The sequence below is a fragment of the Patiria miniata genome, unplaced genomic scaffold (assembly GCF_015706575.1).
Source record: "Patiria miniata isolate m_02_andy unplaced genomic scaffold, ASM1570657v1 HiC_scaffold_7, whole genome shotgun sequence".
Taxonomy (NCBI): Eukaryota; Metazoa; Echinodermata; class Asteroidea; order Valvatida; family Asterinidae; genus Patiria; species Patiria miniata.
The window spans coordinates 6,633,309-6,658,616 of NW_024037074.1; the positions used below are offsets into that span (position 1 = coordinate 6,633,309).

Here is a 25,308-nt window from a genome sequence, read left to right on the forward strand (position 1 = left end):
GCGCCATCAACGACCACCTGTTCGATTAAATTGACAACTTATTAAATCCAGCCTTGAAACACACTTCAATGACGAATTTTAGTCAAAATAATTGTAAGTATAATGTTAAAGTCAGTTTCTAGTTGTTCGACCAAACAGATGTAGAAAAGTGTCCGAACAGAATAATTTGAGAGATTTTTTTTTTTTCCAACATAAAAAGGGACTATCAAGTTAAGTCTACTAATGAGAATCAACGGCTGTTTGAAGTACAATGCTGTCTCATGTAGGCGCTGACAGAAATTAAGTAATATTCAATTGATTTCATGCGAAAACAAAAACCAATAATGCCCACTGAAATTGAAACGATGTTTCTTCACAGAATAAATTGAATTCAAAATGTTGAGTACATTTCTGGCAACTGCTGAAAATAGTTAAATAATTTTAGACATAAAATAGTCGTTACGCGCGCGCGCGCATTTCATGAATGCGCACTACACGCATGCTCTCGCGAGATATCGAGATGGCGGACAGTTGAGTACGAATTCAGGCACAGATGACTTCCGATTTTATTTGGTAAGAACAACCTCATTGTGGTGTTTAATGACAATTCCTCACATTAAAAAAACAACAGATGAGCCACTTTCACCAACTATACAAAGATCGGATCACTCAGAACGCCGTCTGCAATTGGAATAAATAACCATTTGATTTTAACGTTATTGTCGAGTGTTGTGTAGGATTGTACGATTAGGGATGCCTTTTCCGACACACGTACACACTGCAAATGACTGACTTGCGGATTTTTCAAAAACTTAACACTGTTAAGTCCGACCCGTCAATCATTTAATAACAGTTAGTTAAATGATTGACGGGTCGGACTAACACTAAGTCTTCTTCAACTGAAATCAAGGGCGTCGATTGCTCCTCAAAAGTGGGGGGGGGGGGGGGGGGGGTTGCAAAGGTTTTTTGCAAAATGTATTTCATTTTTAAATAATCATGCGGTTTAAATGTTTCTTTAAAAAGCTGTGGAGATAAATTGATATTAATATAAATTATATCTCTGCCTTCCCACTTTAAAAAGTGGGGGCGGGGGATTGGGTTTTTGCAAAATGTATTTCATTTTGAAATAATCATGCGGTTTAAATGTTTCTTTAAAAAGTTGTGGAGATAAATTGATATTAATATAAATTATATCTCTGCCTTCCCACTTTAAAAAGTGGCGGCGGGGGATTGGGGGATCCCCCCCCCCCCCACCGTTCCCTTTCCACCACCAATTGACACCCATGAAACTTTTAATCTCTCCAGTAACGATCAAGATTATTTTGGAGGTGCTATTGGTCTTGGCTGGGCCCCATTTTTTTTTTTTTTTATACATTTATTCGTACTTGTTACAGGGTCTACTTAGGCTCTAATTTATATATTTCTCTTTTTCATTATTTTTAGATGAACAGGTTATAATTAATTCATGCAAAAATAAATATATCTTGAGAAGTTGAGAAACTCAAGCTCTATTCATTACTGGAAATTCTACTCTTATTAATCATTATAACTATTAGTAATAATGATTAAAAAAATTGAATTAAATATTACAAATTTACAGCCAGCAACAAAATTGATTCAGGATCAATCTTTCTCCTTGATAAATGATAGGCCTACGACAGTGTTGTCTCCATTCAGCTGAAGTAAACTAGAACATGGCTCTACAAATGAACGCACATTGGACTTCCAACGTCCAGCCGCTAGGCACTCCTACACTTGCAGCACTCCAAGACATCGTTTCAACCGGGCGGTCTTGCATGTTTGGAGGCTGTGCTAGCGGTAGGTTTTATATTTTTGTTTTCCCTATTTGACCTTTCAGGAAGAATCATAATTGTACCGGGCTTTGTTTTTAAAAGAAGGTTATCTATATACACTTCTTTGGGGACAAGCCAAACTTTTTTTCACGAAAGGTGCTGCCAGCTGATTTTTTTCATCTGTTACATTGGTGGATGAAAAAAATCTATTCATTTGCTGATAAGTGGTCATCGAATGTGTTTCTCGCGTCAGCTGTGAGTTTCCAGTCAGCACACTAGACTCCAGAACAATTCAGTTTCAAGAAAATGGGTCTGGGAACAAGACAAGGATATTTCAGTAGTTTTTGGATGACCACGCAAGCCTATGCGGCGGTGTAATTCGATTAATTAAATGATCCGTTGATGATTGGATAATTTTTAGTTTCTTTCAATGAACCAGTTATACATTTTTTTCCCCATTTTTTTTTTTAAAGGTGGGCAATGGTCGTGGCTGGCACGACACTCTGTTCTCGAAGTCGTTGACAATGTCACTGGAAACAGGCGTTCAGCTTTCCAATTTGGCCGTGCAGTTGGTGCGAATGGTGTGCAGATCACATGTGTCAAAGAATACAGGTCAGTAAACTTTTTTCAACCTTAAAAGGTAGAACACATTTGAAGCAACAAAAGTGCTAAAAATCTAAAGAACGGTGCTTAACCACTAACCTGATGAAGTTTTAGCTCTGTGAACGCTGTGTATTAAAAAAAACCAATATTCTAGGATGTCACAGATTAGTCTTAATTCCTTCCATTCTGTTTGTTGCTATTTTGGTTGATGTTGACATAAATTTCCCTAAATATAAATCTTAGATTAGGCCAAACAAAAACATTATTCGGTCTTTGGTCAGACCTAAGTTCCGGAATTGATGCGGCGATGCGGCTTTTTTTTTTTCCTTCAAGCTTGGATTGTACAGACAAGGTGGGGTACTATTTTGCCTTTTTGATGGCCTTGTGTACATTGGTGTCCTCCATAATTTGCCTTGGTGCTCTCGATCATTTGCCTCGGTGGAATTTCCCATTCCTTGGTGCTCGTTGGTAAAAGAAATTGAGAAGGTGCGGCAATAGAGGGCGCTGTTGAAGCTACCGCGGAACATTTTGGAAAATGATTAAAATCGACGCGCGCGCTGACCAGAGACCGAATAGTTTGGGGTTTTTTGGCCTTAAAGAAAGTTCTTTACTACATTCAGTGAAAATTAACCCCTAAACTTTAGAAATCTTTTTACAATTTTCAAAAACTTTTCTTCGGCAGATGCAAAGGTGCTACCAACCTTATTGTTGGATTGAAGACTGGATCCAATGATGGAATGCTCTGCATATTTGACCCACACACCTCCAAAGTAGTCTTGGCTGTTGATATTCCACAGGGGGTAAGTTGAATCAGGCTTCAAACTTGGAAAAAAAAGGGTTACTACCGGTAGTGTAAAATGTTATTTGCTTTGAGCTGGCTATTGTATATATAACCTTGGTATGTATAAAAAAAATAATTTTAATAAATGAAAACAAAATATTTTCATATTTGAAAACAAAATATTTTTATCTAAATATTTTTGTTTCAGGTAACAGCAGTTGAGCCGGTAACCTCTGTGGGTGGCCTAGACACGCCCAGCTTTGCCCTGGGCGAACATCTCCGCCTTTTCTTTGGAATTATCGCCGTGGGAACAGAAGGGGGCCACACCTACCTCGTGGACCTCCGATTGGATGACAGTGAGTCATGTGATGAGGTCACGGCCAGGGGGTCAAAGGTCATATCGCCAAGGTCGACGGACATCGGGACGATACGAGAGAAAGCGGCCAGGAAAGGGGAGCACTTGTGCTTGCATCTGGATGGTGAGTATATTTTTCCTTGGTACGTTCCAACAATAGTAAATGCTTAAATATAGATGGGATTGTCCCAACTATCAATTTATTGTACAGACAAAATATTTAAAGAGGTTGTGGAATGCTCGAAGACATTTCCGTCATTTTTTTGGTATATGTAGCCTAAGGTGTGATGAAATAAAAACGACTATTGTTTCTGTCATGAAATGAGTACAAAAGGTACTTTTGAGAGCTGTTTTTCAGGTCCTGTTTCGACCCGAACGTGCAATTTGTGTAAAAGTCGTCGTTGCGGGCAGCAAACAAAACACAGTAAATCGTGACGTAATAAACAGGACTCGTATATGCTACTCTTCATCGGGAGTCCTGTTTATTACGTGACGATTTACTGTGTTTTGTTTGCTTCCCGCAACGACGACTTTTACACAAATTGCACGTTCGGGTCGAAACAGGCATGACAGGACTTGAAAAACAACTCTCAAAAGTACCTTTTGTACTCATTTTATGACAGAAACAATAGTCGTTTTTATTTCATCACACCTTAGGCTACATATACCCGAAAAATGACAGAAATGACTTCGAGCATTCCACAACCTCTTTAAATGTAGTCCAAAAACCTTACTTTAGTTCGCTTAAAGGCATATAGGATCATTTGCATTTTTCCCAAAAGTAACCTACTGAGATATTATTCAAAAGCTTACGTGGACTAAAGATTGTACTGGTACTAAACATCCCGTGAAATCATTCCGTCTGGCTTGCTGTCATTTAAAAGAAATCAAGAAATGTAGGTGATTTCCAACGATCAGTCAATTGACTGATTGTTGGAAATAAAGAGTGTTGTGTAGACAAAATCATGTTTCGTGATCAAAAGGTTGTGCATGGCTTTTCCACTGTTTTCTCAAAAACTGTATTATCTACTGAGCTGAAACTTCAACAGGTTAGGTTTTGAACATTCTCTGGATTTCGAGTGGTGTTATTATTGGAAACGAACAAAATGCATGAAAAGCAACTGATCTTATATGCCTTAACCAGTTAGCGCCGGATGACGTGTATACACGCAAAGGTTTTGCGGTATTCGGAACGGATGACGGATACACACGCAGGGAGCGAGGCCGGAAATATCTGTCAGCGACCCGCTCGCAGCGAGCTAGGTCGGAAATATGAGTGTGCTGCCCGAGGGTGATGGCTTCAACCCGCCTGGCTTGAGGTCGAGTGAAAAGTATTCCTACACCTCGTTCCGTTCTTGTCAAAATAACCCTGGCGCGAACTGGTTAAGGGAATACATGTAGTTTATTATCCTTTTTCTTTTCTATACAGAGGACAGTCACTCTTTCCGGTCGTTCAGCTTCAGGAAACCAGACCACTCTGTATTGAAGAGTTTCTACCCAAGTGAGGTGTCCGTTACCAGTCTATCCTATCTCAAACAGACTGGTACCTTGGCCATTGGCTTCAGCTTTGGCTGCTTCCAACTTTGGGAACTTTCCGTACCGGTGCTTGAGTAAGTGAAAAAAAAATAATGTGTCAACTTTTCTCAAATTTATATTTGACAACTATAACGGTTACAAAGTCTACTTTACTCGGTCTGATTTTAAAGAGTTATTTTAATTGGGAATGAATACCATCTCAAAAAAAATCAGTGTGGACACAATAACGTATGTGTATGTAGGGGTTCACGAGATGTTCCTTAGTTAACCCTAACTCCCTAGGCCTTTTTGCTAGGATGTAGCCCCTGCAAATTCCTCCGTTATTTCTTGGATATGGTCCGTGGAGGGGTGACCACTGCCTGAATCCTGCAAAATCCTTCGGTAGTGACTGTCAATATGTTGAGGCTTGGCCAGTGACATCCTGGAGCAGTACAGAGGATTTCAAGCACAATCCGGGCCTATATTTATGCATGGCTGAGCAAAAACAACACAAGGTCTGACCCAAGACCTTGACAAAGTGCATCCTACAAAATCAGTAACACACTTTTGCCATGTAACCTCAATCCTCCAAATTCCTTCACTTTGGCACAGAGGACTTTGAAGGATTCAGGGCGGTTAGGGTTATGGAAAAGTTGATTGCCCGTGTAGTAGGCAAACGTCCAACATGTGGGTGACTAGCCTGTGAAGCAGGAGACAGGCAACGAAGCTGCCTCCCTTGCGTTGCTGGCGATGCAAAGCCTTGTTTTCTATAAAAAGATCCATGCGTTGGGCAAAAACAGACATTCTTTGGTCGGTCCTATGGGCTCCGCGCACCAACGAAAGAGGGCGCCCTTTTACCTAGCTACGACGTCCCATGGGCGGGACATTTCGCTGGTTGACGCGCACCGTTCCTTGTGTGTGACACACGTACCCCAGGGGATTTGTACTATGTACACGCAGTACTAGCGGTGGCCGCGCGTCGCGGCATAATTGCAGTCAGGCAAGATGGCGTCGGTCGGTCACCCCCAACTGTACTATGTTTGCCGGTGAGGGGGTACTTGTGAACAGAGCGGATAATATTTTGATGGGCCAATGTGGAAATTGACTTGCTTAATTTCAAAGTTTTGAGAGGTGAGACATAACTAAGATATGTACTCATTACACCTGGACATTTTTTTTTTTAAATTATGCAAGATTTTGCGAAAAATAATGCCTTGTCTAATTGGGCATTTGTGCCAACGTCTTTCATTTTTGCCTTAAGCAAGATACTCTGAAGGGCCATAAACAACAGTGCCTACTTTAGACGTGGCTTAACTTTAAACTATAATTGCTATCTTCTTACAGATACAGCAGCACATTGTCCAAGCAGTCTTCCCCCGTCACCCACTTCGCTTACCAAGAGCCAGAGGATGACCCTGAGAATTTCAGCTACCTCTGGGTCGGGCGAGGACCCCAGGCCATCGATGTCGAGTAAGTTACTTGGGTCAGGTCGGTGTAAAAAGCGCCCTCTATTGATGGAAAGATGTCCACTGGCAGCAAAACAGCTTTGTCGTGTTCCAAGCTTCCGTTTTCTGCCACTGGGAAGGAATACATAGGCAGCACGTAACTTGTGACAACTTTGATGAACAAAATTTCGGAAGAAATGTTGCAACCTGACGCCACTTTTTTCTTCATATATCACCTCAATGAAGGTCATTCATTTCAAAAATGATGATAAGACATGAATCTGGGACTGAGAAACCTTTTCCAATTTTGTTAGGAAATACTTCGAAAATTTTCTTGACTCTCCATAGACTTTGTACACAACCGCTGAAGTGGCGTCAGGTTGCAACATTTTTTTCCAAAAATACTTCTATATAGAATTAGACTTTAGGGTGGGGTCCCATGCCACACCCTCAATACAATGCCACACCCTAAAGGGGATTAAATTTATTTTAAAAGAATTACAAAATTTGATAAACGCCACCTGCAGTTTCATTGATAAAGCGGCAAACTAGGAAAACACTCTTGCCTATCTTGCACCAGGTTGACCACATCTCCGCTGAAAACTTTCCAGCAACTTGAAAGTAATCAAGGCGTGTTGACATTTTTATCAATTTTTTTCTTCTGTTTTTTTTTCAGTCAAGAGGTCCCTACAAATCTGCACCTCTTCCAGCTGATGTATGCAAAGAAAGAAGTCCATGAGAACTACGGACACCTCTACAGGGTAAGAATTGCACCAAAAGTCCCATGTTTCACGCTGATCCATGTCCATAGATAAGCAAAACAGGTTTTTGAAGCAACTGCTACAAATTAATATTTATAAGCAATTTAAATGATACTTGTCTATCCACATATTATCAACCACTAACAAGTCAAATTTGATGTCTAGGTATCTGTATGTGTAATTACAAATTTGTCAACAAATATATCTGCAAATCAACCTATCATTAGTTAAAAAGTATATATCCACAAATCCACTACAAACTTGTCAACGAAGATTTATCCCATAGTCAGCTGCAGACTTTATCAACTTTCCACAAAAAAACCCTCCAACTTGTCAACTATTCTTCCCTAGGAGTTGATAATGATATATCCACAAATCCACCACAAACTTGTGAGCAAAGATTTATCCAAAAGTTAACTGCAAAATTATCAACTTTCCACAAAAAAAACCTCCAACTTGTCAACTATTCTTCCGTAGGAGTTGATTATAATATATCCACAAATCAACCACAAATTTGTTAAAGATATGTCCAGCACTCAGCTGCAAACTTATCAACTTTCCACAAATAAACCTCAAATTATCAATGATACTCCTCAGGAGCTGATTAGCTGCGAGGCACGGTTTCTCCACGACCTTACCCTGGATCCGTTCAACGTTCCCAACCGAACCTCGGAGGGTAGTCGTATCATATCTTGCTTCCCATTGGTCAAGGAGATCGCACCGGGTGCCGTCAAGCATGAAGACTCCATGTGTGGTGAAGATGAAGGTGATTATATAAATTCAGTTCATTGTTCAACTTATTCCTTTCTCATTAGGCCATAAGAAGTCAGGTTTTGTTTAATTGCCCTTCCTTAGTTCAACCAATTAAATCTTGCATGTTTTGCAGTTTCAAAGTCGTGCATACAGTTAAGTTGGGCTGTGTCTAAAATTAGCCTCCAGACGAACGGCTACGACTATTGTCAGCATGTTTTTGTGTAATTGTTTATGGAGGAAGACCTAGACATAGCCCTAGACATGCGATTTGGACACAGCCTTAGCACAGAATTGCTGCACTTACTCTGTAAGCACAGAATCCTTAGTTATGGGATACACACGGTCTGACATCGGATGCTCCGAACAGTTTACATTAGTTGTCAATAAAATGACTACAAAATTTGTAATGTAAGTGCATTTTGATAGCTCAAAATTAATTAATTAAGGTTTATTGTTTGCACAGAATTTCCTACTGTATTTAGCAATGATTATTTGCCCTGGTAGCCAGCAAGGTTGACAGGCTCCGAAACCAGGCTACAAACCACGGACACAGGAGATCAGCGCGACAGACCCCAGGGGTGCGTTCGAGCGTGCTACTCATGTTAATAACACGAGTATACTCCTGAGCGCCCGAACGGCAGGAGTATGACCCGCGGGTTAGCAAGAGTATGCTCTCCCTCATACCGGGAGTATACTCCTGCACCGAGAGTTATGCGCACGCAACATTTTCCTGCACTTGGGGGTAGCAAGAGTAACACGCTCGAACGCACCCCAGATGTCTATGCGGTAGAGTGAGCGAGTGAGTGAGTAGGCAGAGCTATTTAATTGGGCCCTGTCAATAATTTATGTTTGATTCTTTCATTTTCTTTAGGAGAGCGATTGGACCTAGGTCTTGCAGCCTTCGTGTGGGAGGCTCGTTCTGATCCCGCTGACGGCCAGGAATCTAGTAGCTGCTTCCTGGCCCTGTTTGATCTCAACCGATGGTACCATGCGCAAATGCCTAGAGCAATTAGGTAAATTGTTTATTTTTGACTATTTGTTTTTTATTTTAGTATTTAGAGATACGACGTAGAAGAAATGTGTGGATTTAGTTGTGGGAGATAAACCCCAAATAAATATTCTAGGCAAACCCAATGAAGCCGAGAGCAAATGAAATCCAATCCCAGGCATGCAACTTTTCCTCTGATCCGCTGATTTCCTTGTTTTTAACTTCTCATGAATGCCATTAAATATTGAAAAATACTGTACAAAGTCTTGTGTGGTTTGGAGTTTCCACGTTTTTCTCTTAATTCACAGTTGCATGCCTGCAATCCACACGTTGCCTTGGCGAGATTCGAACATAGGTCACAGTGTTGAAAGATGAGGAAAATACCACTGCACCAACCTGACTCCCCCCCCCCCCCCCCACCCATCCCATCCCCCATCCCACCCCCCCCCCCCCCCCCCCAACAAAAATAATGGTTCCTGACTTAAGCTTGTTAGGAAGGGTGGATAGGTATTAATTCGTCCAAGGTCTTGGTGAACATTTTCAAATCAGCACTTCTATGTTTGTGTTCTTGTTGGCAGGACGTTACCAGGGAAACAAGGCTGTTCCTTCTTTGCTTTCTACTCCTTGGAGTCTATCATCCAAGCTGCGTCTCCTGACTTCCTCACGGTAAGACTGTCTTGAGCAAAACTTAGAATTCAAGATCCCAAACCTGCATGTGTTTCTGAAAAAAAATACAGATGTTGAAAAAAAAATCAAGTAGAAAATGAGTAACTAAAATCTTGCTCGAGTCAATGTTGTTCATCACATGTTTATACTGCTGGTTTGTACTCAAGTGAACCACAGCCAAGATCCAAATCAACATATGACTTTATTATTTTCATTCCCATATTTATTTTCAGGACCTACATATCAACCCTTCCTCTATCGTCCCCTACGTGTCCTCCCACATACCGGCCCCTGAGCAACACTTCCAACCCTCGGCTCTTAGCTTCAACGTGACCTGCTTGATGGAAGCGGGGCTGGTCAACGCTAAGTTCCTTGGACAACAGAAACAGGTAATTTTTATTAGAGCAACCCCTTACATCTCAGCCATCTTGGCTCAGAAATTCAATCCTTTCAAGATGTCTAACAAAAACAATTGAAAGTTTCTGAAAGTTTTCAAATTTGTTGTTTAATCCAGGTTTTAGCAGACCTTTGTCAGCAGGGGCCCCCGGCCTTGCGTGAACCCAAGCTTTTCTTCAATCGATGCTGGCTAGCAGGTTTGCTTCCCAAGAGAAGTGCTGCGGACCAAGGACCCGCTAATGCCACCGCTGTGAGTCAATTAGCTTGTCCGTTAGTCTATCTGTTTGTCTTTCTGTCTGTCCCACAACTCATGAGTCAGTTGATGGCGTGCATAAAGTATGCCTTACAATCTTTCTGTTTATATTTTCTTGGTTTTTCTTTGAGAATTTTTTTTTAAAAACCGAAACACAAAGAGCCAATTTTAATAAGTGTGCAACAATGGGTAGTGTATTGTTGATAAAAACAAAAACCAAGGGCAAGTTCGCGCAAGGACTATAGTTAACCATTGGTCGACTAACTCTGTCTAGTCAACGATGGTTGACTACGCTAGTCGACTATTTGGAACCAGCCTACAGGGGTTGGTTGCTTCGCTGGTAACCAATAGCCGCGCGCATTCATAACGCTAGCAGAGAGCTAGGATCCAGAAGTTTGGCGATGACAATTTGACCAGCGTTTGACTAGAGACGTTCGCACGTTGCTATCAGTGCGCAGGCGTAAGGTACGTCACAAATCAACCACTAGTCGACTAATGGTCCTTGCCTGAACTTGGCCCAAGATGGTCTGTTTCATAGGTCAAAGGTTACATTTAAATTGCTATTTGGAATGTATTAGTGCATGTATGCATGTATCTATTTTAGATGTGCTTGAAAGTACAGTTTTGATTTCAAGGTCCAGTTTAGATTAATCCTTAAGTGAATAATTTTGAAAATTTTTACTGTGGAAAATAAAAGCTGGTCTTTTCAAAGTTTCATTTTTTTTCTGTACTTGCAGCAAGGTCAACGTGAGGCGTTGCTAACCGTCGCTGTAGAACACAACATGCTCGGCTTTGTCATCCAATGCATCAATAGTTGGACCCACGGAGGTATCGTGAAAAATATTCCAACAGTCGTAGAAGTTTTATTCCATTTATGTAATTGTGGAGTGCCGTGGCCTAGTGGTCTGGAGCATTGAATTTGTGGTCTGCGGGTAATTCTGCAGGTTGTGGGTTCGAGTCCAGTCAGGGGTTATGGTGCGTGTGCCCTTGAGCAAGGCACTTTGTCACTCATTGCTTCTCTCCACCCAGGAGTACATGGTACCTGTGAGGGCAGTGTTGGTTACTGTGAGAGGTTGATGACGGCCAAGGGCGCCGAAATGGCTGCCTACCGGCTGTGTATGCTCCATAGGTAGTTCAGAAGGTTTAAGGAGTGTTTGCCCGTTGAACAGGGGTAATAATAATTGTAAAGCGCTTTGATACCCTGCTATATAAATGTCTATTATGATTATTAATTCAGAAACAGACTTTGAAGTTTGATGCAAAAACTGTTTGGAAATGCCCATCTTAATCTTTGAAATTCATCACAAGTTTCTTTCAAAACTGGGCATACACCATAGATATATTTTTTGTAAATTTTAAAATCAAGATGTGAATATTTATAGTTATTTTATTTTTGTAGATTTTCCTTCCGGCTGCAACTTGAGAACCATTTTAGACTGGGCGTGGGGACTGGTAACTAGCATCAAGCAGTCCATCGACAATATATGTAAGTCAAGAGACCAGACTATGCACACTTGATACCTTCAATGTAATAATAATACCTGAGTCTTATATAGTGCACGTATCTACCAACAATTAGGTACTCAAGGCGCTGGTAATTATGTCTGTTTTTTTTAAGACAGGTAAATGAATATGTAAACAAAAATATCAAATGTTTTTGAAAAACGGTAGTTTATATTTGTGAGGAAACAGACCACTCAAGCAGAAATTGTTTGTAAATTTCAATATTTTCTTGTAGGCATTCCATTATACAATGGTGAAGGCACCCATGTCGATGACCGAACACGTCGATTGCTAGACCAGAATGCAGTGCGGCTGGGTCACATGATCACTATCATCCAATCATTGCTTGACCAGTCAGCTACTACCACAGAACAAGGTATTTGTAGCGATATGTGGGGTGTTTTTTTTTCTTAATGTTTTTTTTATTTTTTTTTATTTATTGGTTTTTGTTTAAATATATTTCTTCCAGGTTCCATTCAAATAAGTGACCTTTAGAAAAGTTGTGTTGGACATTTTAAAGGTTTAATTTTGGAACAAATTGAATGCCCGTAAAAATTTGATTTAGATTAATAAATGCCAAGAATTTATTCAACAGAGATAAAAACAGCAGCACTAATCTTTTCGAAATGCTTAAACTAAGGGTCTGACATTTCATCAAATACTTTAACTCTGGTAGCATCCTTTTTTTTCTAGGAAGAAAGTTTCAAGTGTTCTATAATTCTAAAGCTGTACATTACGAGGTCCAATGAGTGAAATTTACTCACTAAATTTGATTTAAAATTGATCTTTTATTTCCTTCACTCCGTCACTCCATTCTAGGTTTGAAGGATCTAGAAACCAAATGCAACGTCGTAATGCTCATCCACCAACACCTGAAAGCTGTTATATGGTTCGTCCGGAGTGGACTGCTCCCAGAATGCCACGGTAAGCATCAGATTCGAACCGGCCAACCGATCCCGTTAGCTCGGTGGTCGAGTGGTAAGACATCTGCACTAGAAAGCAGGAGGTCGTGGGTTCGAGTCCCACCCGAGTGATTTTTTCCAACTTTCACTCGGGAGGTAACACACTGAGTATACAGTGTTTAAAAAACGTCGGTGAAGGGCAAAACCTAATTTGAAGCATCTTATATATTTTAATTTTCCAAACTTTGTGGAATTGAAGGTTGTTTGAAGGTGTCATCCTATAAAAATTGTTCATCGTAACATGATAGTTCACGAGTGATCTCAAGAAGCTATTTAAAACTGACTTGTGAAATTTTTGTCAAAGAGACAAAAAAGAATAACAAAACTTTGTTTCAAATCTGTCCATGTTTTTGACGTGACAGATGAGAGCGATCTTTTGGAAGGCCAGTTCTACTACCCAGCGGCGAGTCTGAGGAAGATTTACGCCCGACGGAGGCTACAACTCCAGAAACTGTGCCTGTAAGTAGCTTTGTTTTTGAGATGGAATGAGATAAAAACAAATTCAGTACTGTGTAAGATTCGTTATGTTTCTGTACCCCCACGAAGAGAGTATACTTGCAGAAATCAAGTCTTAAGATTTTGATATCCTCGACGTATGTTGGGAGATAATTGGGTCTCCAAATGATATCAGTAGTACATTATCCCTTGCAAAAAGTAGTAGAGTCTGTCATGAGCCAATATGACCCATCAGGCCGGCGTTTATCTCCGGTTTCAGTAGCATGACACGACTGTGAATATTTCTATTCCCCCCCCCCCCCCTCCGGATGGGATGCCAGTCGATCGCAGGTTACTCCCCAGCTAATACTGGTACCCATTTATACTCCTGGGTGGAGAGAGACAATTGAGTTGAAGTGGCTTGCCCAAGAACACAACATATTGCCAGCAGCTAGATTCAAACCTCTGAACCTCCGATCATGAGTCACAAACCCTAACCACTGGGCCACACTCCCCCACTTACCCCTCACAACTTTTGATTAATTATATCGAGAGATTTGATTTAATGTTTGTGCCATCCTGTTTATGCTTCACCTTAAACAGACATAACAGTGACAGTGACATTCTAATGATTGACGGCCTCGTCTCCGAGATTGGTTCCCAACTCACCACTCTCTGGGATCGCAAGGAGGAAGGCGGTACCGGTCTGTACCCGCCCCCGAGTTTCCATGTAAGTATAACCCTCGCATAAAAAATACCCATTTCAGTGACCGTTTAGCATTATCTATCGGAGATAACATTTTGGTCTGCAAGTTGTGCTTTGTATAATGTACTCATCCAAAATTGTCTGATGTGTATTGCTTAGAAAATAGGGATAAATACAAGTTACTGTTATGGCGAGTCATCAATACTTATTTAACGGTTTCTTTACGTAGGCCTTGCTGGACATGTACTTGGTTGACACTGTTCCCGTGGTAACCAAGCATTGCATTGTGGGATACTTCCTGATGGACATTCTGCATGTGTCGCCATTACCAACTGCGCAGAAAGAGGAGGTAAACGATAGTTATTAATAATTATTCAAAATTTCACAACACAATTTGTAGACTTATCTGAAGATGTCAGTATAGGGTTTTTAGGAAATTTTAAGATTTTATCTGTCACCTCTTTTTTCCTCAACAGCTCGGGAGGCGGATTGACAAATTCTGCCAGAGTTTTTCCCTTCCTCTTGGCGTGACAAAACTCCTACATGGTTTCTCTTTACTGGATAGGAAAGAATTTGAAGTAAGTTGGTGCGAACATTCAAACAATGACAAAGGCCAGAATTCTGTATAGTTTGCAGAATTATCTGGAAATTAAGATAGAGAATTATTGCTGAGTTGAATTTGATTCTTTTGTCCTAACATTTGATTATTCGTCGTCAGGATGCAATAGACATGCTCCTTGACCCCACCACGACCCTTGAACTGGCCCCTTGGCAACACCGTCACATCATCAAGGCATTCCTGTATCAGAACGAGAGCAAGAAAGCGTTGCAGTACGTCCGGACAGCACGTCCGCCTCTCACAACGCGAGACGACGTCAAGCTGTACCTGACGGTACTCCTTGCAAACGGGTGAGTTTCCGAAAAGTAGAAGTTAAACATATTCCCACCACTTTACTCAAACTAAACATACGAAAACAGTTTGGCTGCAGTAGTTTCCTGTGTGATTTTCTTTTGTAAATGTTACCAGCATGTTGTCAAAACTGTCTTTTTGCATGAAATTTTATATCCTTTTTTTTCTTTTAAATATTACAATTTCTGTAATTATAATGATTTTTGACCCCAACCTTTCTTTTCAGTTTGACTTCTGAGGCGTTCCATTTCCAGCGCCGGTACCGAGACGAGGCTAACACAGAAGAATTACTGGCTCATCTCATCCTAGGCTCACAACAAAGTAAGTCTCTCTCTGAAATTTGCTCTAAGTGTAACTGACTTGTTTTGACATATTATTGTAGTTTGTAAGATATTTATGAATAAGATATGTATGTGTTTGAAGGTTAATTCTGAATTCTTATATTATTTTCCAGATAGGAACAGGACATTCTTTTTGTTATTCTATTCAGAACATTCTGTCAGGACATTCTATTCCTAAAAGCTGAGAGAATTAGTAAACAAATATGTGATGCGATCAAGCTAAATGAGTCGTTTGTCGACCCTGGTCACCTTTTGTTTTTCTTACAGATTTGAAAAGAGCACAATCTCAGCATTACTGCTGTGAAAACCGCATGTTGATACCATCTTTAGTTCAAAAATTATGGAAGTCGGAACACCAAGAGATGTGATGAAGTGGTCCTATTTTGGCCTGAATCTCCAAATGAAAATTCCTTACAAACGACTCATTTTAGCTTGATCGCATCACATATTCTTATTTTATCATCAGCCAAGACAGTTGATCAGCTCCTCAAGCTTCCCTTTGACGACGAAGAGGAGGCAATCTTGGAGCGATACCTGCAAGACTCCACCGAGCCAAACTCCCAGGAATTGCTCATCATGCATTTCCTCCAGCGGGCCCGCTACGTGGAGGCCATACGACTCAACGAGAAACTCAAACAGCAGGGGCTCATGGTAACTGTGAACTGAATTGTCTAATACTTTTATTTTGGACGCAACTTTAAACTCTATGCATAAGAAAAGAATCGCTCGTAAAAGATTCTCACAATTGCTAACTGGCATTCATCTCACTGAACTGTCACAAGAAATTGCAGTAAAGTACCCTGCTTAGGGCTACTTGCTCCTGAAAGCCCCAGGGCCCAATTTCATAGCACTGCTTAACAGTAAGCCGAAAAGTTGTGCTTACTATAGCAGAAAATCATGCTGCTGCTTAAGCACTATTTCATGCAAACGGTTGCGCGCGCATGGAGATTTCTATTGTGACGTCACTGATTTAAGCATAGTTTTTTTTTCTGGGGTTAAGCGGCTTTTGCTGTGCTTACTGCTTAACGGTCCTATGAAATAGATAGAGGCTCTGTAAGCACAAATTTGGCTGTTAAGCAGCGCTATGAACTCGGGCCCAGTTGAGATTGGACCTAAGCTGAGAATTACCTATGACCACACTGCCAACTGACCGTAACAATTTGCATGATCTACACTGGCATTGTAAACCAACACGAAGAAAATTTCATTTGGTTGATTATTCGTTGTTTGTTTGTTTATTTTTGGTTAGGCCGACCCAGACCCAGCGGCCCGAGAGAGGGCGACGGCCAGAAACGCCATCGTCGAGAGTTACGCCAGACTCCTCCCACCGGTCCAACGCAGGCTGGCTTTCAGCCCGGAGACCTCCGTCCGTAGATCGACTCTCATCCGTAGAGAAAGTAAGCCATTGGTACAACTGACGAGTTTGTTTCGAAAACGTGATACACGCCGCTTCTCAGTAATTAAAGAGATTTGAACGTTTCCTGATGTTGCCAGTCCTGTATTGATTTGTTGGTTTGTGTTTTCACTCCTCCAGTCAGCAGACCCAAACCCCTCTCTGCGGTGGTCAATCCAGCCAAGACAGCGAAAGTCCTCTCCAACGCAATGCTCATCAATGCTGTGCTGGACCGCATCGCTGAGGCAAGGGCCCAGGTCCGACAGGACGAAACACCGACAAAAATGAGGTAGTTACAACAACTGAGTAGTTCCAGGAGTAAAATACTAAATCTTTGAGTATTCGGTTTGAAAAATATCAGATATTCAGAGTTTGAAAAATTCATTTTCTCTCAACGCGTCAAGGTTTTTAGACAGGATTCCATATTTTGCAAACCAGCTTCAGTTAACTGATTGTATATGTTGTGTTTGAGAATAAGGTCTGACCCTTATTTTAAGATTGTTGTCAAAGAAGACAACTTCGACTACTATCGCAACATTCAGACAGCATTGACTTGCAATATTGATTGCATTACTTTTGTATTGAACACCATTGTGTATTGGTTGTTTTGCCAAACCAACTTCACCTAATGTTTTCTCTCCTGGAAATTTCTTTACACTGAATTTTTCAGTACTTTCTGGCAGGTATGTGTTTTTATTGAATGATGTCCATTTTAAAGACACTTTTCTCTGTCTTGTGTTTTCAACCTCAGTGTTACTGAGGAGCTGGAAGATGATTTGCCCACGATGGAACCTTTTGTCGGCACGCCCATCACCCCAAGAACAAAGTCTACATTTGGGTATGTACCAACAAAATCTCCCTAAACAGGATGTGATATGAAGGTTGAAAATTGGCAGGGAACCAGTCACAACCAATAGACACTGCATGACGCTTTGGCTGGTGATCGTTTTTGCTAAGAAAGTATCTTCTATGCGTAGGAATCTCTGTGCCCCACAAAACTGTGTTAATTGTATCAATAATAACCGTAAATCTTGATTTGTGTTCATGTCTTTAATTATGTATTCAATTTTTTTTAAACTTTGACCCCACAGTGACCTTTCCAGTGTCATCTACCCTGAGGTCGTAGGTCGTGAGGTCAGCCCATGGAAACGTCAACCTTCCCCCACGAAGACTCGGCCCTTCCTGCAGACGCTGAGTGCCGATCCCTCGCTCAGATTCACTGACAAATTTGCAAGGTAGCAACAGATTTCTCAAGTTTTTATTAGCAGATTTTCTGAAATTAAGATGTGTTTTGATTGTAGTCAAGACATTGATGGGAAATTAATAAAAAAAATCCTTCTCAGTTTGTTAATTTGTGATTTTTTTTTTTCGGACAGTGTTTCTAAAGCTCCAAGAGACTACACCAGTGCCTCAGCCCTTTCTCTGCTTCAAACGCCGCCTGTCATGAGGGTAGGTCTGTCTGTCAGTCTGTCTATCAGGCTGTTTGTCTTACTGTTTGGTAGTTTCTCCGTTTCTAACGAAAATATATTAACATTTGCTTGAGATGTCAAGTCACATGTTTGTTATAGTGAAAGATTACATTTTTTTACCTTTTAAAAAACGTTGACGATTTTAAAATTGAAAATTTTCTGCAGCGAACCCCCAGTAAGCTTAGGAGTGACGGGACACCGGCAACACGCTCAATACCATCCATACTCAAAGTGCGGAGTACCAGCCAGCGAATCCCCACAGAGGCAAGGGAGGAAAAGTCCAAGAAAAAAACCCTCAGTAAGTTCAGCTCGATTTGTTTTGCAATGCAACAATTTTTATCTAAGGCCAAGTAGAACAAAAAAAGTAGTCCGAGCTTTTAGAAAAAAAGGAAGGAGGCCTGTTTGTTTTCCCCCAAATGGCGGATTTTCCAAGATGGCGGTTAGATCCTTTCACTTTCTTGACTCTTCGCTGATACATTTGCATCCAAAGGAATCGTCACCCTTTCTACAAGATTTGGAACTTACATACAAAGCTACAATTTTGCTGGAAACAAACAGACAGTATTTATTGCAAATGTACAATATAAACAAAAAATAGGGGAAAAAGGGAGGGAAAAAAGGGAGGCAGGCGGAAAACAGGAAACGGGCCGAGGCAAGAAACTGGTTCATTTGTTTTACTTGGCCTGACCTTACGAACTCTTACTGTAAAGCTGATGTATTGGATGATATATGATCAATGTTTTGCTTAATGGCATAATCGTGGAAATTGAATTTGTTGCACTTTCAGGAACCAAATTTGAGGTTGCCCTACCGACGCCGCCATCTTTGACAAAGAGTTCATTCTGTGAGTACAGAGTTTGTTCATCACGAAGTTGCTCAATATTGATGTAAATAGTCCTTGAGAAGTGTTAGGAAATCACTGTTATTTTGAACTTAATGTCAGGATACTTTTAAATCCGGGTTTTTTTTAATTTTGGGTTTTGTCCTCTTTGTTGTCACGACAGCCAAGCCATTGGGGGACCAATCAGAGAAGCCGCTGGGTTTGCCTAAACGAATCAGCTTTGCCGAGGATACAAAAGCCAGAACACCGTCACCAGTCATGGTCAAATTGTGAGTATGAACAATCTTGGAAAATACTGCACAATTATTCAAAAAAATAACATGTTTATTACAGTTCTTGCCTTTGGAGCCATTTTCCTGTCATGGAAATGTTCGCTTAACTTGGCAAGTCTTCATTTTGTTGACGTATCGATGACTGTTTATTATTATAAACTCATAAGTTTTAACAAAACTTTAAATATTTGTCCTCAGTAAACCAAGTCCCGAGGAAGAAGAAGCTATGTTTGATACAACGCCACCTTTGGAATCCCCCTCCATCTACCCAGATCTTGAGGTTGAACTCTCCCCATTTCTGGGACAGGCTTCCCCACCCCTGGGGGAGGCTTCCCCACCCATGGGGCAAGCCTCCCCACCCCTTGGGGAACCATCCCCACCCCATGAGCAGAGCCCCTACGGGACTGAGTCAAACGCCTCCTCAGACCAGTCCACCCCCCCTGTACTTCCACGACCTCTCACCCAGGAAACTCCAGAGCAAGCCACCACCCCAGGGGGATTTGATGTATCACTAGATGCGTCACCCAGCGTGCGAACCAGTCCCCCCACCGAGAAGTTTGAAATCACATCAGGAATGGGGATGCTAGTGGACGATGAGATCACGTTCAATTTCGGACCGCACCAAAATATCGGGGGAGAAACAGATATGGAAGCTTTGGCAACAACTGATGAAGGTAAAACAAATGTCACACCCCTAAAAAGGCGAGAAGCCTGGTTGTAAGTCAGTCAATCACAAGTCAATCACAAGTCAATCACAAGTCATTCACAAGTCAAATCACAAGTCAAATCACAAGGCAAAATCACAAGGCAAAATCACAACGCAAAATCACAAGGCAAAATCACAAGGCAAATTACTTGTATGGAATCACAAGGCAAAAATCACAAGGCACCCTTGATGAAAATTCACTGGCCAGGCTGGTTTGAGATGTCTGATCAGATTTGTTCCCCATTTTTTATCAGAATCTCCAGAGAAGTTGCAGTATCAGATGCCATGGGATGCTGAGGTGGTTGATGAAGACTCCGAGAAAGATGAGCCACCTGTCGAGCAGGAGGAATTGGATGAAGTAGAAGAAGAAGAAGAGGAACTTAGACCGTTATCAGAAAGTGATCTGATCCCCTCACCGCGTCCTCCACTCAGACGCATGGCTCCCGATACAGCCACACCTCGCTCCAGCATCCTCAAAGGGACTCCTACGACCTCCCGCATCACTCCCTCGCAGCTGCTCCTGAGACAACCCAGCCCGTCTCCCCCTCCAGCACAGGAGGAGGAAGATTTTGTCACTCCGCAGCAAACTCCGGAGAAACCTGAGACAGAGATGGAGTTCCCCTCTGCGACGCCGCCTTCTGCTGTCGAAGATGCCACGGACTCACCCTCCAAGAGATCTGAAGAGGCGGTGGAAGATTTCGAGGAGAAACTTGGGGCAGAATCAGTTGAGATTCAGACCTCCCCGATGGACCTACTCCCCTCGACGGATCACCAGGAGATGTCTGTTCAGACCACGCCCGGTTTGGCCCTCCGACAGGGCGGGGCCAGGCCGGCCAGGGTGCCCTTCGAAGCGTCCCTGGTGTCTTCCCTCCTCCAACAGGAGCCCATGACTCCGCCCACTAGTGGGGAGGAGATGGGTGGCGAGTCGTCCTCGGAGCAAGTCGCCAGTCAGGATGAGGGACAAACAGATGCTGGTAGGTTGACAGCCAGTTTTTGTTTGCCATCGGCGAATCTTCTGTTTATTCAAGTAATTTCATTCAGATAAAGGGTTGGTGGCAAAACAATTGTCAATCACTAGTAAGGTCACAAGTAACGATGACAGTTTATTTGAATAGAGTATCACTTGACTTTATGACTCGCAGTTGACTTGTGGTTGATATTTGATGACTAGTGACGACTTATGATAACTTATGATGATTTATGATAACCTATGACAACTTGTGATAACTTATGATGACTTATGATACTTCTGATGACTTATGGTACTTAAGATGACTTATGGTACTTAAGATGACTTATGGTACTTAAGATGACTTATGGTACTTAAGATGACTTATGATGACTTATGATACTTATGATGACGTATGGTACTTATGATAACTTATGATGACTTATGATGACTTTTGATGACTTATGATCATTTATGATTTATACTTGTGATGACTTATGATCACTTGTGAGTTGTGATGGCTTGACTTCAACTCTCTTTCATGGAAGTGGTAACTTCACAATCGGTGGGCATTGGGATGTGATTGGCTAACTATGCATCATTCACTATATTTTTTTGTAGATACTCAGCCTTCTGAGGACACTGACGTTGCCATGGAAACCTCCGAGATGGAGGAGGCTCAAGTGAAGGAAGAGCAAGTCAAACAGAAACAAGGTGAGCAACGCTTATGAATTAAGAAAAATCCCTTTTGATACAGTAGTGCTATAGACTTCAATTTGATGGTTTTTTTTGTTAAAATCTTAAAGCTCTGATAAATACCGGTAGCTAAAATGAAGGAAATGGCTCTCCACCCATGATAGTGTTAAAAAGTTACTCATAGTCCAAAGTTACTTATATCTTTAATCAAAAAGTACAGCCTGATTTTAAGTTGACACTGCTTTCTTGAAATCAGACATTCCAGACTGTTATTTTAGTTGTTTGCATCTACACTAGTAAGCAGGGGGTCTTTTTTGTCTCACAATCACTTGGGACAATTCTGAATAGACTGAACAGTGTTTATAGGTCGGTAAAGGGCAAAACTCTATATTGAATTTACATCACCCCGACGCAAATTCCATCTTATGAATTGTTTGTTTTGATTTTCCAGGACGAAAGAGCACTCAGTCCACCCCTGCCCTTTCCTTTATCTTTTCCCCGCCCCACACCCGTTCCCGGACCGGCACCCGACGCCACGCCCGAAAGGTCATAGACGAGGTCACGACCCCACTGGCTCGCCCCACGACCCACACCGCGCTCATGCCCTCGGTGGGACCAACCCCTAGCTTAGATCTGATTCCTGCCAGCATCGGTGGCGGCACGCAGAGCATGGGTGCCACTCCTAGCTCGGTCACGGGTACCGCAAGGAGGGGAAGGAGGAGCCACACACCAAAGGTGGACATCCAGGAAGCTGCGGGGAGCACCCGCGGTAAACGCAGGAGTGTCACCCCTGTGGTTAAGTCTGAACAGAATTCAGATCTGCATGGACCAGTCACAAGGTGGGTCAGTTATTCAAATTGGAAGAATATAATTTAAAAGATGTGACAGCGATTTGCCAAATTTGCGATTTGGTATGTCTCATGTCTTTTTGCCTTTATAGTTGAATTTATTACTTGAAATTCAGTCTTAAGCCAAATCAAAGTCTTGAGTCCGCAGAAAAAATTGTGGGACTGGAAAAGCAGACGCCAAAGTGCGTGTGCCATCTACGTCATGTTTATCCAAACATTAACTCTGCTCAAAATCTGGAGAGAGAGAGTGGATGTTTATAGGCCTGAAAATATTAGCGGATTGTTTTAATTCCATCTTAAGTAAGGCAATCAATTCAGCACCCAAAGAGTTTAAGTAAGGTGACCCACCTCACTTCAGGGAGCGATACCTCAATTTCATTCATTCATTCATTTGTTCATTCACTTTCATGATGACTTGATGAGTTAGGCCCATCTGTCCCTGTCGAGCATAGTGTTGGAAAGAGATAGACCGCTCAGACCAGTTTCCAACTCGACGGATGTTTTCAGGGTCATGTTGGGACGACCTCTACGATGAGTGGCATCAGGATTTCACAGAAGAACACAACTAGCTTTTGATATACATGTACATGTAGACTCAAAATCGGTAAACAAAAACATGAATGTTCCAAACAGCATGCAGTCAAAAAAAATCAATCATTATTTTAAGTTTCTCTTCCTTATATTCCTGTAGGTCGAGAAGATCCCAAGTAACACCCCGCCAGTCACCAACAGACAGCCCTGTGGCCCTCCTCTCCCCACTGGAGGAAGGAATGGACACAACACAAACAACCAGCCAGACGCGGTCAAAGAGAGTGGTGCGCATCGCCCCTCACAGCATGACGCTGCGAACGCCGCGCGAACGCAAGACGCAATCACGAAACGTTAAACTTTGGTGATAAGAAACATTTTTTTTGTTAGGATATATAAAATACACGGGATTAGTTAACATGATAAAAATGTGTTGCCTTCAGATCAACAGAAACTTTTTTTTCATCAAATAAACCACAAATTGGTGCAATTATAATTACAGTTTGTAATAAAAAGCCGCATCCTCTCTGAGTGATCCCCGTTTGCTATTTCCCAGGTTTGCAGCATTGCTAATGTTGCTAGCATCGTGACTTTGGGTGTGATCCCTGGCTACATGGCATATATCGGTTTATGGCTTCTGACTAGCGCCCATTGAACAAAGACATTGACAAAATGGGGAACTGCGAACGTAGGGCTGGATAGCTCAGTTGGTGGAGCACGGAACGGCAATCCGGAGGTCGCAGGTTCAAACCCCGCTGCAGTCAATTTCTCTGTTCAACTTAATTATCAGTTTTATAACTAGGTTTCGTATTTAATCAGTTTTTTGTCGGATGACCACTCCAGTGTTCTACCCACTCACACATTGACAAATAATTGTCAAGAAAGTTATTATAAGTGGCTTTAGTTGGAAGTGCACAGAGTAGTATAGACCATTTGCACTGCAGCCATCTTAGAGGTGTGTGCTTTTGTTCAACAGGGTAACGCATGAGTGGACCCTTGTGCAGTCATTATTAACGAATTAACAAAAAACACCGAAAGAATGTTGCAACCTGATGCCACTTTTTTCTTCATATATCATCTCAATAAAGGTCAGTCATTTGCAAAAATGTTGAAAGACATGAATCTGGGACTGAGAAACACTTTCAATTTTGTTAGAAAATAGCAAATTTCTTGACTCTCCGTAGACTTTGTACACAACCGCTGAAGTGGCGTCTGGATACATTCTTTCCAAAAACACACCTCAGTGATGGCTGTTGATTGCAATCAAGCTGTTCTGGAAGGTCCAAGTCTGAATTTGTCAAGTGGTGGGATGTTTTCTGTAAGGTGTGTTTTGTGCAGAAATGTTCAGTTGTCTTGTAAATTTAGTGAGGTACAAACGAGTTGCATGAAGTTGCCTGTGTCGGAATATACAGATGTCTAGAATGGAAAGATTTTAAGGCTGTTTTTATTCCTGGGTGAATGCAAATGACATTTTGAATTTCAAGATGTAAAAGTCATATTTACGTGGCCAATACATGTACTTTTACTTACAAAAAAGCACAAACTGGTCATTACAATATAAAAAGGCAATTGGGGTGTGTTCAAAAACTTCAATTACTCAGACTTTTATTTTTGAAAATTGGGCCGATTAAGTTGGCCTTAAATATTTTGGTAGGTGTACAGACTGAAAAAATTTTGTCTTTGGAAAGTAATGGAGTAACTCTCTAAAAGATTATTTACCGCCAACTTGATGATAAACTATGCTTGACAATAAACAATATGCTATGCAGATTATCTGTTTGTTTAAAAGAAGGGGAAAACAGTATTTCCATAAAATGAAAAAAATGGCCCCTTCATGATGATTTTGTGTCCAATGTAAATTCTTTCCTTTTCTTTATATAATGTCCATTTGTTAACTTGTTTACAAGGCAGTAACATAATTAAAAGAAAATAGTTTTTTTTATGTGACGAGACGAAATATGGATATCGATATTTTCTAGTTATTTGTAATACTTGTGTGCGTGTGCGCACATTTAGATTGAGATATTACAATGGAATAAACAGCTGATGTTGAAAAATAGATTGCTTGACAATAAAAAGTCACTTGTACTTAAAGGTGATAGACACTATTTGCAAAAGAAAAGTTTTTTTGCTGATTCAAGGAACAATACAATAAATTTGAAGCAGTTATTGAAAAAAACTAAGCTGTCTAACTTTCAGCTCAGTGGAAATATTTTTTGAGAAGAGCTGACAATGCATCTTAATTTTTTGTGACGCAAAGCGTGGGTTTCTGTTGAAGGCGCGATGGTTTGGACGTAACCGTCGAGAGGAAATTATGGTAATGCCTCTTTTCTTGAAAAATGACGACATAAAAGGTGCAATTTATTATTATTTACTTGCAATCAAGTACGATGTTTCATATTTTGACAGTTTCATCTTTGAATGTTAGCAAATGGTGTCCAAAAGTCCAATACCTTATATT

The 25,308-nt window shown here is 41.2% G+C and overlaps 1 protein-coding gene across 2 annotated transcripts; it reads left to right on the plus strand.

Moving 5' to 3' along the window:
• Positions 1 to 464: 464 nt before the first annotated feature.
• Positions 465 to 23,451, plus strand: LOC119744662 (protein ELYS-like). Of its 2 annotated transcripts, none has more exons than XM_038220723.1 (37): positions 465 to 552; positions 1,580 to 1,797; positions 2,246 to 2,384; positions 3,058 to 3,175; positions 3,365 to 3,635; positions 4,941 to 5,121; positions 6,371 to 6,496; positions 7,148 to 7,232; positions 7,830 to 7,998; positions 8,857 to 8,998; positions 9,552 to 9,639; positions 9,873 to 10,028; positions 10,154 to 10,285; positions 11,026 to 11,116; positions 11,688 to 11,774; positions 12,027 to 12,167; positions 12,611 to 12,715; positions 13,116 to 13,212; positions 13,792 to 13,918; positions 14,124 to 14,243; positions 14,371 to 14,472; positions 14,613 to 14,803; positions 15,031 to 15,125; positions 15,612 to 15,796; positions 16,395 to 16,542; positions 16,680 to 16,827; positions 17,290 to 17,376; positions 17,630 to 17,773; positions 17,915 to 17,987; positions 18,173 to 18,305; positions 18,795 to 18,851; positions 19,012 to 19,117; positions 19,319 to 19,794; positions 20,081 to 20,800; positions 21,397 to 21,489; positions 21,923 to 22,310; positions 23,011 to 23,451. In XM_038220723.1, exons 2-37 carry the CDS (start codon positions 1,674 to 1,676, stop codon positions 23,213 to 23,215), a joined length of 5,850 nt encoding a protein of 1,949 aa, XP_038076651.1. In that variant the 5' UTR covers positions 465 to 552; positions 1,580 to 1,673; the 3' UTR covers positions 23,216 to 23,451. The 2 variants fall into 2 exon arrangements, with proteins under 2 accessions (XP_038076651.1, XP_038076650.1); XM_038220722.1 differs by having other exon boundaries at positions 1,630 to 1,797.
• Positions 23,452 to 25,308: the final 1,857 nt, after the last annotated feature.